Source organism: Orussus abietinus, unplaced genomic scaffold (assembly GCF_000612105.2).
Source record: "Orussus abietinus isolate OABI.00-Male unplaced genomic scaffold, Oabi_2.0 scaffold34, whole genome shotgun sequence".
Classification (NCBI taxonomy): Eukaryota; Metazoa; Arthropoda; class Insecta; order Hymenoptera; family Orussidae; genus Orussus; species Orussus abietinus.
The window spans coordinates 636,483-650,028 of NW_019394290.1; the positions used below are offsets into that span (position 1 = coordinate 636,483).

At 46.2% G+C, this 13,546-nt stretch overlaps 2 protein-coding genes across 5 annotated transcripts in view; both read right to left on the minus strand.

The window, feature by feature from the left end:
• Nucleotides 1-1,119: 1,119 nt before the first annotated feature.
• LOC105696348 lies at nt 1,120-5,561 on the minus strand. 2 transcript variants are annotated; one of them, XR_001103714.1, is made up of 4 exons: nt 5,485-5,561; nt 4,460-5,369; nt 2,632-4,383; nt 1,120-2,549 (listed from the first exon to the last, which is right to left on the minus strand). XR_001103714.1 is itself a non-coding variant. In XM_012418762.1 (3 exons), the coding sequence occupies exons 1-3, from the start codon at nt 5,515-5,517 to the stop codon at nt 2,951-2,953; spliced, it is 2,376 nt and encodes a 791-aa protein (XP_012274185.1). In that variant the 5' UTR covers nt 5,518-5,561; the 3' UTR covers nt 2,606-2,950. The 2 variants fall into 2 exon arrangements, 1 of the variants encoding a protein (XP_012274185.1); XM_012418762.1 differs by lacking the exon at nt 1,120-2,549 and having other exon boundaries at nt 2,606-4,383.
• Nucleotides 5,562-5,814: 253 nt separating this feature from the next.
• Nucleotides 5,815-13,546, minus strand: part of LOC105696350 — a 76,165-nt gene continuing 68,433 nt past the window's right edge. For all 3 annotated transcript variants that reach the window (XM_023435001.1, XM_012418765.1, XM_012418766.1), the window contains 2 exons: nt 8,807-9,082; nt 5,815-8,627 (listed from right to left, as the gene is read on the minus strand). In XM_023435001.1, the coding sequence (XP_023290769.1) occupies nt 8,511-8,627; nt 8,807-9,082 (393 nt within the window). In that variant the 3' untranslated portion in view covers nt 5,815-8,510. The remainder of the gene's footprint in view (nt 8,628-8,806; nt 9,083-13,546) is intronic.

Below are 13,546 nucleotides of genomic sequence, written 5' to 3' on the forward strand. Positions count from 1 at the left end.
CGTGCCTTGTGAGGCCCTCGCAAATTCGATCCTTTCACGTCTCGGGGGAGAATTTTTTTATGTGGGTCGCCGTCGATGAAACTGCAGAACGGCCACGCATGGTAATTATTACGGCTATGTAATACGAAACGAGTATTTCACCTTTCTAATTCGACGCGGCGACAGTGGCGCTCTTGGTGATCGAGGGTCAAAAGGTCGCAGTTGCAACTGTGCGAAATATTAAGAGTCATTAATAATGCGAAGACTTTCACCGGGATCGGGTAGCTTCGGCCGTCGTATTAATTTCCCCACCGGGAAAAAATGACGCAGACGTCAAACGCCGCTGCCAAAAATTCAAACGCGTGTGAGAAGCGCATCGAACGAACTTGTCCGACTCCATGTCGGGAGTGAGATACTTAAACCACCTCGCACTTTTTAAATCTAAATGCACGATAACTACGAGGTCAAATGTAAATGTCGATTGATAGAAGGCAAACGGAGACGTGAACATAGCAGATTAGCATTAAAAAAACCGTATAAATACAGCAAGTAACAGCGAATGAAGAGAATGGCTGAAAGACCAAGGTTAGAGTAATCAAGGAGTATCTAACGCAATTTAAGGCTTTTTATTGCAGGACTGGCTCCAGTTTCCGTATGAAAAGTCTCATTTAGCAGACAGACGAAAATCTAGAGGAGGGGCTCCTTGAATAATGTTTGCTTCGTGTCCTCTTTATACACGGATACATTCGGAGCGATTTTATTTCAATATACCGATACACCTGTATGTCCCTCCTTTAAACGGGAAATTCAGGTGCACTGGTACATTAATCCGCTTTCTGGCGCGATTCAGCCAGGGTCAAGGTTTCGCAAACCGGAGTAACTTTACTCTAGCGGAAACGATTACCGTAACGCGCTGGACAAGGAAATAGCGTCGTATGGTCGCCCTTGCAGACAATACCGCCATTTTGAAGTTTGAATCAAGTTCCGGAAGTCGTTACCCTACGTAATCGGTTAATACCGCCGGTCATTATGTAATGGGATTAATACGAGGATAATTACAAAGAGGTAATAATAAATAAATCGCTACTGGACGTGGTCAGAAAAAATATATATTAATTTGAATATCCACATGCTGCGCAATCCGAGTGTTAGAAGGCTGGGCAGTCTACTCAAGGCTCATTAAGAAATCGGACATTCGACATATTTTGCGACCAGATACTCATTCAATGGAAAGTTTGCTCCGCTTACTCGGCAGAGGCAAAATATTCCTCGCAAATCCGACAATTTTTCATACGTTTCGTTTGAATAATTCATACAATTCGAAACTTAATTGACATGCACTTAAAATATGGCTATTATCCCAGTGGCGACTTATTAGGAAAAATCGTTCAGGGCTGGGTTAACTCTACATCCTCTTTTAACGATCGCACCCAATGAAGTTACAAAATAATTATCCTTTATTAAATAATTATTTACAATGTTATGACGCAGTTTTGCGAGAGAAATTAATTACCAAGCGTTGATATTAAGTGGTAATTCAACTTTTAGTTTTTATTCGCGCTCACGCGTTTCAGCCTCGCGTCTCGACAACAGGAGATTATTATTACCTAGTAATTCACGTTCCCGATTTCCCTGATATTGGCCTGGATTAGGCTATGATAACGCACCGGCGTAGATGCAGTGGATCGAATCTATCGAGGTTGGATATTACCGGATTCGGCAAACGACTACGCCAATGGACATCTATTGCATCAACCTTGGTATACCCTGCAGACCGGGGGACATCTGACCGCTATAAACCGCAATTTGTTCGTATCAAAAGGGGCTATCGGGTATTTAAATCATTCATGCACGCCTCCCCTGCCCTCGGGAAGCCGCCAAAAAATTCATTCTCCAAAATTTATTCCATCTTCATTTAACTCTAAATTTGGTGCCCATTCCAGCTTATGAAGGAGACGTTTTCGGAAATTTCTAAAGGTTCCCTAACGCGCAAGGATGGTGCTGCTTAATTTCAGCGAGCCACTAAAGAGCGACTATGCACAGGGAAGAATAAATAGCGCTATCAAATTTATCCTATCCGGGAAATCGGTGTCGAGTATCAAAGAGAAAACGAGATGGAAAAGGGAAGCTATCACGCCGAGCCTCGGCGGTAAATCATGAATGTTACGTGCAAAATTGATTATCGCCATCGCCACCCAGAAAGACTCTCGTAATTCCTGGCAACATTTCGAGGCATTAACCGTGCGCTTAGATTTACGAGCAATCGCAGAAAAATTCTGACATCCTGTAGAACCTGTTTTCTTTTCTCGTGGAAAAGTACAAGTTTAGGAGCCGGTCGCGGCGGGAAACATCGTTTATCGACCGGCCGTTAATTCGAGCGCTTCCGAGATTAACTAGCACGGGGCAAGTACTCTCTGATGTAATTGCGATAAAATGTGACAATTTGAAGAATCTTACCGAAAGAAAATACGAGTAGGTCATTGTCGATCGTAATAATTAACACGGCCGACATTTTTCTAAGGATTATCCTGTCGGTGTTGAATTTGTCGATTAGCCGTTCGCTAGTTAAGCTGAAAGTCGAATGAATGAGAGGCTTTTTAAGGTTCTGGGAATTTTGACTCGAAGGTTGAATGGAAAAATTTCTTTCCTCACATTTGGCAAGGTGGTGACCGATCCGATGGATGGAAAAGAACAGAGCGGGCAAATCGTTCGCCATTTTGTCAGAAGGTCCAGCTTCGTCTTGGCAAAATTATTTTACAGTATTTATAGGTAGTAAAATAGTGTTTTTAAGGCACTGTAAGCTTTCGTTTTTAATCTGATTTCATCCACTGATTGCAAGACCGATTCCTCTGCAGCAATATCACAAGAAAATGAGCTTTCTCTATTTAACTCCGTAAGAAAGCTCTACCTATTTTATAATATAAACAGCGCTTTAAAAGTGCCAGCCTTGCTGTATAGAGGAATTCTTATTTCATGTATCGTTGTCAATACGTTGGTTGTAATTTGACATAATGGAGTCCAAATCCAACTGAGACATCAGCTCGTCATCCGAGTCTTCACTGTCCTTTAATAAGTCGTCTTCAAAAGCTGAATGGAATTTGTTAGATGAAGTTTCAGCAGTAGAATCTCTAAGTTGTAGATATTCATTTGAATTAATTGTAGTGGTTTGATCGCGGTCTGGGGGAGTCAATACATCATTGCTTTTAAATTGTAATAGTTTTGCTCTCAACGAAGAGAGCTGCTTCGACTCTGCCTTCTTTTCAACATTTTGTTCCTGCACTCTATTTTGTGTAATTTCTGAGTTTGTTTCCTTCCTCAGACTATTGCCAGGAGATTTTAAATTCTTTTCTTCTTTGGCATCATTCATATTTTGAGCAATATTTACATTTTTAGGTACAGTCAACTCTCTCTGAATTGTCTTTTTTTGTATGGACGACTCTTGATTCTTGTTGTTTCTTTCTGATTCTACACACTCTATTGTTCGAGTTAATTTCTTAAGACTCTTGGGTGTTCTAGAAAATCTCTGTAGAGTATCTTGTAAATTGGGGCTTTTAAATTCAGCATCACTTTCGGAATTACCATTAATTCTATTTGATTTGTCACCTAGTATGGAATCATTCAAAAGAGAGAAACAGTCGTCATCGGAATCGAAACTCTTCGATTCGATTCGATTTTTTGAACTTTTTTCTTCATCCGAGATTTTCACCTTATCAGAGCTCTCCATTCTTGTCCGATCTTCAAGGAAATCATTTGAAGTACTAGGAACTGCACAATGCTTTGACTCAGTCTTATTCAACACTTCCTTATCTCTATCGTGCTTTACTCTTCTTCCAAATTTTTCTAGTCTTTCTAATAAACTTGGATCCTTCTCTTTAAAGTATTTTTTGTCTTTGGAAATACAGTTCGTCCTTTCACCATCTGAACTAAATCCATCGTCGGAGTCAGAGTCATCTGTCTCTGATTTATTCTTTGAGCTGGTTTCTTCATGTGGATTAATTTTAGAATGGCTAAGATTTAAACTATCTTCGAAAGAATTATTTCGCGAATTCCTTTTATTAAATGAATTCCCTCTGGATGTGTTCAGAGATAAATCGTTATCTTCTGTATCTGCATTTTCTTCGTCGAACTTGCCAGTCTCTCGCTGCGACAAGGATAACTTCTTCTCTTTATTAGTGTAAACTCCTGCAATATTTTCCGTTGTGACTAGAATGTAGAAGTCCTTGTTTATCAAACCAGGTGTCACTAATAGGCCTGCATTTTTTAGTAAAAGGACTATGCCAACTTCAAGACCATTTGGATACTCTGTGAGTATGTCCCGGTGTAGAGTAGCTTCGATTGACCCAGTAAAATCCTTTAATACCACTTTTGGATCTTGAAAACTGTAATCTACGGCTTCAATAATTCCTGGAAAAAAATTTTTCTTTTAAAAAAAATTATTAATATATTGCATGTAATTCTTGTAATTTTAAATATGACTAACCTGCCAGGATAGGAATTTTTGTACTCCTAACAGAATTATTTATAGCATTTTCTTTTATATTATTAATTTCAAAGCCTTCCAAAGAACCAGGCTCTAAGTCATTTAACATTCGCTGCCACGCTCCTTCGGAGAACAAACACTTTGTACGTTGAGAACAATACTCCGAGACTGCAGATTCATTCTGCTTTTCTTCACCTTCGTCGAGACCTTCATATAACTTTATGTTAATAATTTCTGTCACATTATCAGGCAGCAGTCCCGCTGGCCCAGGAAATTTTCGGTTTAGAGCAAATTTCTTCACTCCATAATTCTGCTTAGCTGGAGATGATATCGACGATGTAGGTGGATTAAATTTTGGTTTCTCAAAGGTACCTGCTGCATGTTGCTTAAATCTATCTAGTACCATTTTTGTTCTAGAATCCCCTAAATTTTGCTTTTCCTCTTTCATCATAGAATTTTGAAGTCGTGTATTCATTTCTTGTTCAGATGTCAATGGTTTAGCAACATCGATTACCTTTGGCGTTACATTAGTGGAATTAGTTTTTTCTGGTCTCGTTTGTACATTTTTTATAATGCTAGAAATATTGGCAGATCTCTCATTAGTACTTTTCTCCTTTATCTTCTTTAAACGGTCTAGAAGTAGCTCCTTACCAGACAATGGAAAGTCTGGTTTCGAATTTAACTTTGCAGCAGCGGATGTAGGACTATTAACTGTATTTTTCTTGAGGTTTTCTAAAATTAAATTCCTGTTCGAAGATTCTAATCTCTTTGATGCAGAACAATTCTCAGGCAGTGTCGGTGGATTAATCCTCTCCTCTAACCTGGGTTTCTTTGAAACAGAATACTCATCGTCGACAATTTGTTGGGAAAAATAAGTCTCTTCTTTTTCATTAATATCTCTTAGCAGATCCTACAATGAATAAGAAATCTTAATTTTGATAGAAGGAAAAATTGCAGTATTAACAGATTATTTATTCACTTAATAATACATTATAGAATAACAAAATCTTGTAATCGTTTCTTACCTCATCAAATTCCAAATCATCGATTTCGAACATGTTTTCGAAGAGACAATTAAGAACTCGAATGTTAGCCGAATGAATCCCGGCGTTTAAATTACAAAAACACATCACCAAGGATATACTAGTTCAGGAAGAGAAGAAACTCTTCGAATAGTTCCTACCGAGAGTGGCGCTGCAATCTGTATGGTCGTTACTCGTCGTTGGTAAAGTAGAATTTTTAATAAGATGGTAGTCCCCGAACAGCGTGTAAAAATATAAACTTCCTTCACCTAGAAAATAATTGGAAAGAAAATGAAACTGATCGGTGGTAACAGGGAAGGAGAAGGTTTCGAGTGCGAAAGAATTCAGTTTATTTAACGTTCGCTAAGTCTAGCAGCACGGTACAGGTGTCTTTCGTTTCGTAACAGCTATAAGTTCGCACAATCGGGTCGATTTTTGGCACTTGCACTTCCACCGAGAGTTGGAGGAGATTCGAGGGAGAGTCGGCTTATTAACGGGCGAGAAATTCAGTGGTCGCTCTCCTCGCGTCCGATCGTGCGCTTTTTTTTTCCAGGGCTCGCAGCTCAGGCCTAAGTTCGTTTGTCGTTACATTTATCGTAAACTAATGCGTACTCCTTATACCTATTATCCATTCGCTCCGACCGGCGAGGTGGACGCGTCGTTGAAGTAGCTTATAAAACCGAACTTTCCGTCGTCACGGGCCGACAGACTACCAATAACCCGTGTCGACGAGTTAGTGGATGTAGTTCTGCAATAGTAAAACGTGTAGTAAATACAATGTACATGTATATAATGTACTTCCCGCGGAGCCGATAGCCGACCGTTATCACCGGCCACGCGACACCCGTCCAAAACTATTGTAAACACCGACATGAAATGACAAAATTTGCCGATGATTCGGGTCGATGGATAAATGGATAAATTCGTCGAATTCGAGCCAAGCGGCTAAAATCGATTTCATGCGAGGTGCTTTTCAGCAGAAAAAATCGATCGCGTACCCTGTATAATTATTCCCTGGAAATAATATTTCGCTAATAAAACCGTTCCAAATTCGATTGTTTAGGAATGGCGGGGTTTCTTTAATTTACTCATAGCATCGCATGCCTCCTGGGATTTTTTTATACTTAATGGAAATTACTTTCCGGGTATTAAATGGAATTATACAGTGCCGACTGAGTTTCTTGCTGCAAAGCACCACGGAGATGAGACCGGAGATTGCTCACGAAGCGACTTCTGTGCCGCCCTCTCGCATCATTTCCAGAATTAAATGCACCTTTTGTGGCGTCATTCGACGCTACCGCGTATCGCTCCGTAAGCGATTTCCCTACTTATATTTCTTTCATACTGCGAGATGGCTGAATGCGTATGTATAAAAGGGGAGAGAAATGTTTTCCTCGTTTTCTCGGTTTTTCCTTCCCTTCTTTCCGCGGCGAACACACTGCGAACGAATTCGGAACTCGGTCGCGGGTCTACCGAGTGGTCTCTGCATCGGTAAAGCAGTTGCGTGGTTCGCTTCTCGGGTGACTCGAGCTTTTCGGAGGATTCTACGGTTTTAGGAGCGACTAACCGCGAGTTGCGTATGGCCTTCGAACTCTAGATTAAGTCCAGTCGCGGAGAACTCGGCTATGGACTTTCGGACAAGCGAATAATCTCGAGAAGTGGATTACTCTAACTTAGGAACTAGCTCGCATAGCCGATCGACGCATCGGCTGATCTACGGCAGAAAACTCGAGTTTTACGTGAACATTGACTAAATATCGTCGCGAAAATCCCGGGAGACGGAAACGTCCTCTGACGAGCCTGCATCGATTTCCAGACAAAGATTACCATCCAAATGTCCATCTCGAAAATCCCACTTTACCTTGAGAAAGAAAAAAAAAAAAAGAAAAAATCGTCGCGCTTCCGTTCTCGAGCGTGAGAAACTAATACGGTAAATTATACGGTAGGTGATGTAAGTAACGACTCGGCAAGGATAAAAAGAAATCCTTTAATGTACATCTCCTTCTTCGGCGACGAGTTTGATTAAAATCGGTTCTTGACGACTCGACTAGGAATTGCCGATTAAACGCACGGTGGGAAAAGGTGCCTTGAAAAGTTTCAAAGCACGTCCCGGTAGAAGCGATTCGATCGTCGAAAAGTGTCATCAAAGGTCCATTCGATCCGATCCAAGTCGATACCTTCCGCAGGAGTCTCCACGCTCGCGTTTAGTACTCGTCGAGTCGTCGATCCCGGAGATGAACTCGTTTCGGCCCGGAGAAAAATAACCGGAGGAACTTTCCGATTGTTATTACACCGCGAGGAGCCCGCGGGAGGTTATTACTTCCGGAATCGATAGCCCGACCTTTTTCAACACGGGATAGTAATCTCACCGCTCGCAACTTCCTACTCACGGGGAGTCCCGGATCCCGGCCGGAAACTCGGAGCCGCGGTTACAACTTGACGCGTAAGTTATGACCTTTACCGACTTCCCGGAGTCTTCTCTTTTCCCCCTATCCTTTTTTTTCTCCTTTCCTCCGGCTCCGAGATCGCGCAAACCACACACCGCTGTCGCCCTGACTTTACGGGAGCGTAACGTTTACGGTATTGCTCCTCGTTCCAGGCCGAGCTCGTTTCGCCGTTGCAGGGATCCAGGCCACCCCCGGGGGTCGAGTCGAAATAAAGATGGTCGGTACATCGGCAAAGGACCACCTAGAAGGAAGACTGGGAGGATCTGGCCAGTCGGGCTGGGACTTGGCTCCGGGATCGGCACCCCTGGACCAGCTCCACGGTGGATGGATGGATGGATCGATGGTGCGTTGCCGCGTTGCCCTCCTTCGGTTTGATTCTACATGCCCCTACTGGCTGCCCGACAAAACCCTCTTCCCGAGGTTCGCCAGCACCTCCGCTTCCACCTAGACGGTAGTTCATCCGGATTTTCTCTGTTCCAGCAGCGGGTCCACGGCAGTTTCGCTCCTCCACGACTTCCCCGCGCTCGGACCTCCTTTCCTCTCCCGTAAGCCGCGTTTTACAGTCAGGTTTTACGTCGCCCGCTACTGTATGGAGCACGTTAGGTGATGCGATAAAGCGTGGTCCAGCAGAATGGGAGTGCCGGCAGCCAATTCCGTTCTGGCGTCTCCGCAGTCGTCGTCGCAGTCGAAGTAGTTGCTCTGGAAAAGGAAATCGCTGGCTGAGCTCGATTCGAGGCATAGACTGCTAGTTCGAGAACCGAGGACCATCGAGTACCATCGACTACTCAAAGTGGTCCATATAGGTAAATTGGGAAAAACCGAAGGATGGGTTATTTCACCGGACCATGTATACCGAACAAAATGTTGCAAATCTCTACCTGACAGTCGATGCAGCGACAGCTGTCGCTCAGGGAACATGTCAAGCCCAGAATTTCGGCTGCTTCCTTGTAAAGCTCGGTGCTGGACTTGCGCTGCCTTGGAGGAGATGTCGGGGCGCTGACGGTGCCCGTTCCCGAGGTCCTCCTGCTGTTCTTCAGCCTCGAAGAGCTTTCCCGAGACAGGGAGGACGTCGACGTCGACCCTCTCGGTTGGTTCTCGCTGCTGATCAGAGCTCTACCCGCTGGGGATGCGAACAGCTGCAGCATGTCTATGTCCTGAAGAAAGTCCCACGTCTCAGAGGCCATCGCTCGATGAACCTCTCTAAAGAGGTTATTTAAATTTATGAGCATAATTAGCGGAAATAATTGTAATACACGGTAACGCAGGTACCGGGGACAACGTCTCGAAAAGCGTCACGCGTACAGGAGTCAACTTCGACCCCGAAACTTGCGCATATCATTAGGGGAATTATCAAAGTTGCAAACTGCCATCGGTATAGATCGTTGAACTGTATTACGCGTTGTAATAACGTCCCGGGGAGTACGGGGAATTCCACAAGTTTTCTAGGTTTCTTCGGGAGAAATGAAGTCTAGGTATAGGGCGGCTCATTCAAGAAGTTTAATGGTGAGCCATAACGAGAGACTTCAACCGCCGCAATAACGAGGCGTAATTAAAAGTTCGGAGATTCCTTTTTCAGAAATGGCCGCCGACGTTACTTAAATCGGTGACTCTTCGCCGTTTTCTCTTTTCCCCCTCGCGGGGGAGAATTCGATAACGGGCATAATCAGATTCGCGTAGCCCGAGTTTCACGGTACAATTTCTACGTCCAGTGGCAGCTTTCGTGCCGTTTAAGTACGCTTCAAAGGACGTTTACCATTGATTGGGGGTGGAGTCGAAACGAGCACGAAGGAGGAGGAAGGATAAAAAAAGTCCAAAGGGTGCTCCTATCAATTTGAAAAAGGCACTTCCGAAGCCGGTGCCCGCCGGGTAATTTTCCAGGGAACCCGGAATAACGACGGGAAGATTTCGCCCTTCCCCGGCGAGTCCCTCCCCAAGCCCTCCTCCCTCGCCGGCACTTTTTCCCTCGGGGGAAGCTCGGCCGAGCTTTTCAGAGCCATGTACAAACTTGCAAACGCACGTCAAAGGGAATGCCCGAGGAGCCATTGTTCTTTCGGGATTCGGCCCCGTCTTGGATTCCCACGGCGGAGATCCGAGGGAACCCTTTACTTCGGAAAGTGGACGTAAACGCGTCGGAATCGTCTTTGCACCCAGTGGATTCGAAACTCCTCCCTTATCGTCGTTAGACCGCCATTGTCGCGTCTCGCGAGGCCGTAATTGAAAGAGCAAGACCAAATATATCGTTGCTCGCCTCCGGTCTCGAGTTTTCACGCGGGACTTTCGGTCCCGGGTCGCAGCTCGCGGGGACCCTTTATTTTCCTTCCACTCGGCGTCCCGACTCGTAAATGCGTCGAAAGCGGTTTTACGTCGAGTGGATTCGGAGTACGTAAGTTTCGAGCGACGAGCGGCCCGTTCGCGGTTGCCACTCGAGTGCCCGTAAAATCTTTCGAGGCGCAAGATAGCGCGCAAGAGGGCTCTCCCGAGGAAAGCGTCGGGTCGTCCGATCGCGCGGGCTTGGCACAAAGATCGGAGGGAATAAGGTCGAGAGACTCTACCGGCGATTACGTCCTTTGTGCCCCGGGGAAGAGAGGATTTCAAATCGGGGCTCGATTTCCGGAGCGCGGGGTGACGTCCGGCCGAGGCCCTGCGGGGGAGGACCTCTGACCCGCGCCTCTGAAAAATTAAATTCATAACTCCCTGTATATATATAGGGCGCGATTTATAAACAGCGCTCATCATTATATATATGAATTTTAATCCGTGGAATTTTAATAACGCATTCCAATAGCAGTCCAATAATAACGCATTTCAATTACATTAATCGATAAAATAACGAGCGCTGCCTAAAAAAACGAGCCCACTCCCCGGCACGCGAGAAAATCCTGGATTTTTCCCTGACTGGAATGGAATTCACGCGATCGGTTAATATTCCTTTCCTTTATCCAGGTTTATCCAGGATATCGGGACGTCGAACTCCGAATATTTGACGGGCTCCAAAGACGCGGAAAGCAGGAGAGGAGTCCCCGTTGGCGCAAAGGAAGAGCTCGAGAAAGTCTTGAGTAGGCTCTCGGTACCGAAACGACTCCTCGAGGCTTCCTCTTTTAGTACGGCAATTACGACGGACCAACAAGGCCGTTAATTTGCGAGGCTCGAAACGGCCGAGGTTTTCCGTTTGCGCGGTTAAGAGGCTGTCGATGAGACACCTCGGCTCCTGCTAACGATCGGGGGTGTCGGATTCATCCCCTGAAATTCGAGCAGCCACCGCGGCTTTTTTCCCCCGAGCCGAGGGGGCGGTTTTCCGCCCGTCAGGAGCGGAACCCGCGTCCGAGGAAATGGAAACACCGGAAAAGCCCCACTCGATCTCGAATGCGGGAAAAAAGCGCGAGGTACCCTCTCCTGCAGAAAAAGGGCATTCCGGTGCATTGTTCGCCGGCTGAAAAGGACGATTTGCTACTTCCAGAAGCGGGACTTTTAACCACGCCATCGGAGCGGTTCGAGGGCTGCTTTCCCCTGAAAGAGCCATTCGGTTCTAGTTCCCTCGGTTTCGCTTCACCGGGGTTTTCCGGGCGTCCTTTGGACCCGAAAGGTGATTAAAACCGAGGTGCAGCTTCCCAGGACTCGTCTCGAGTTCCCTTGGAAGCGCCTTCTACCTCGTCTCGGAATCTTTCAAGAGTCTGGTCGCGGGGGCAGATCTAGGGATATTCTGGTGATATTGGGTCCCTGTCCCTGGCTATCCCGGTCCTATCCTGGCTCTCTCGTGGGCAGACCTCGTGCTGTCCCGTGCTATCCCGTGCTATCCCGTGCTATCCCGGGGATTAACCGGTTTACGGCCGGTCGAGAGGTCGAGCCCAGTTATCCTAGGGAAATCTCCGGGTCCACCTCTAGGGGTTCGCGATTCGATGAATTTCCCCTCGGTAAATTCGCCAGCGCCCTGTATACCGGGTGCAGTAAACGGTACACGGCACGTACATGGTACACTCTCCGTACATGGCCGTACACATCCCGGCAGAGAATTTAATTCGCATCGCGTCGAGGACCGACGCGCCAGGACGAGCTCGAAGCGTCTCACCGGCCGCCCCATAATTAGCGCAAAGTCGCTAAAAAGTCCAGCGCGTTAATTAATCCGCGCGGCGGAACACCAACGGCGAAAAGTCGCGGCTTTTCTTCTCAAGTGGGCGGAAATCGCCCCCGCTCGTTGCGGGCCGTTCGCCCGATAAGAAGCACCGCCTCTAGTTCGCGCCTCTGAAAAAAGGACGAAACTCCCTAGAGTCTCTAGTGGGAACCCTCGAGAGGGCTCGTTTGCACCTAGCGTTCTCGTTCCCCCACGTTTCCACGTTCCTTCTTCCCCATGAAATGACGATTTCAATTGGAACGACCGGCGATGGTTTTAGACGGCGGAAATTATTCTCTAGGTCGATGACAAAAAATAGAAAATGAGCACCGAGGGGATTGATTCTCTAGCTTCGACTCCAACATTTCGTGGGCGACTCGACCTTAACCTCGGTCATCCCTGCAACTCGACCCCAGTCTCAGGGATGGAACTGCCCCGAATGATCGATTGGAAACTGATTAACCACCGACGGGGATCCGAGGTGGAAAAGGGGGAAGAAATGGGACGAAGGAAGGTTGAGGACGCATGCGCGCGACCGACTTTTCCGTTCTCGCGCCTGATTCAACTCCGGTTCGATCATTGGTCCATTTAGTGCCGAGGCTGAGCTCTGGAGACACTAATTAGATTAATTAAACGCCCGGCTTCGAACATCTCTGCGTCTTTTCGACGCTTTCCCCGCTTTCCGACGAGGTATCGAGTCACCTGGTCTTCTTGGACTCCGAGAGGTTCTGGAACCGTTCCTGTTTCTTTTGGAACGGAGTCAACGCGGTTTCGGTTGGGGGAACTGACTGGTGTTCGTTCGATCGATTGATTGCGAGCCGGATCAATTGGATCAGCCGGTAATGAGGACGATGGGAGAAGAAGGGAGGACGCAACGGGGTCCTGCAACGAGAGACATTTTACGGTGTACCTGTTCCACAAATTGCTCGTTAACGGGCCTATTTGTGGATTAATTAACCTTAATCACCGATCGATGGGCTCCCTACAGGTTTCGAGACCTCTTTGGACCGGAGAGTCGATCGGGCCTGATTTACCCTCGGCCCTCCTTAATTGTCCGCAAATTGGCCCCCCTCGACCTCGATCGGACCTATCGATAAACCGATTCACTTGTTATCGGCATCGATGCACCGTTCCAAATGTCCAACCAATTTTCGGGAAATCTCTCAAATTTGTGCCCTTCAAAATAATTCCTATATCTTTTCGCCTTTAGATTTTTTTTTTTTAGAAGAAATCCCTAGACCGTTCTCGGCGAATCGTCTCTGGGGAAATTCTGGAAACACATCCCGTCACGTGGAACCTAGGGAAACAATTAGAGAAAATGTTTATTTCACCGGTGCCCCCGTGTCGGGCGAATTCGCTTAATCGCCGAATTTCGAGTAATCACGGGGCAATTTCCCGAAAACGAGTGACCCGGCAGGGCACGATTCGCGCGACGATTAATGCCGACTAGTTCGTTTCCCGTTAATGCGATAATACTCGCATAAAAAGATCCACGTACACGTCGGCCATG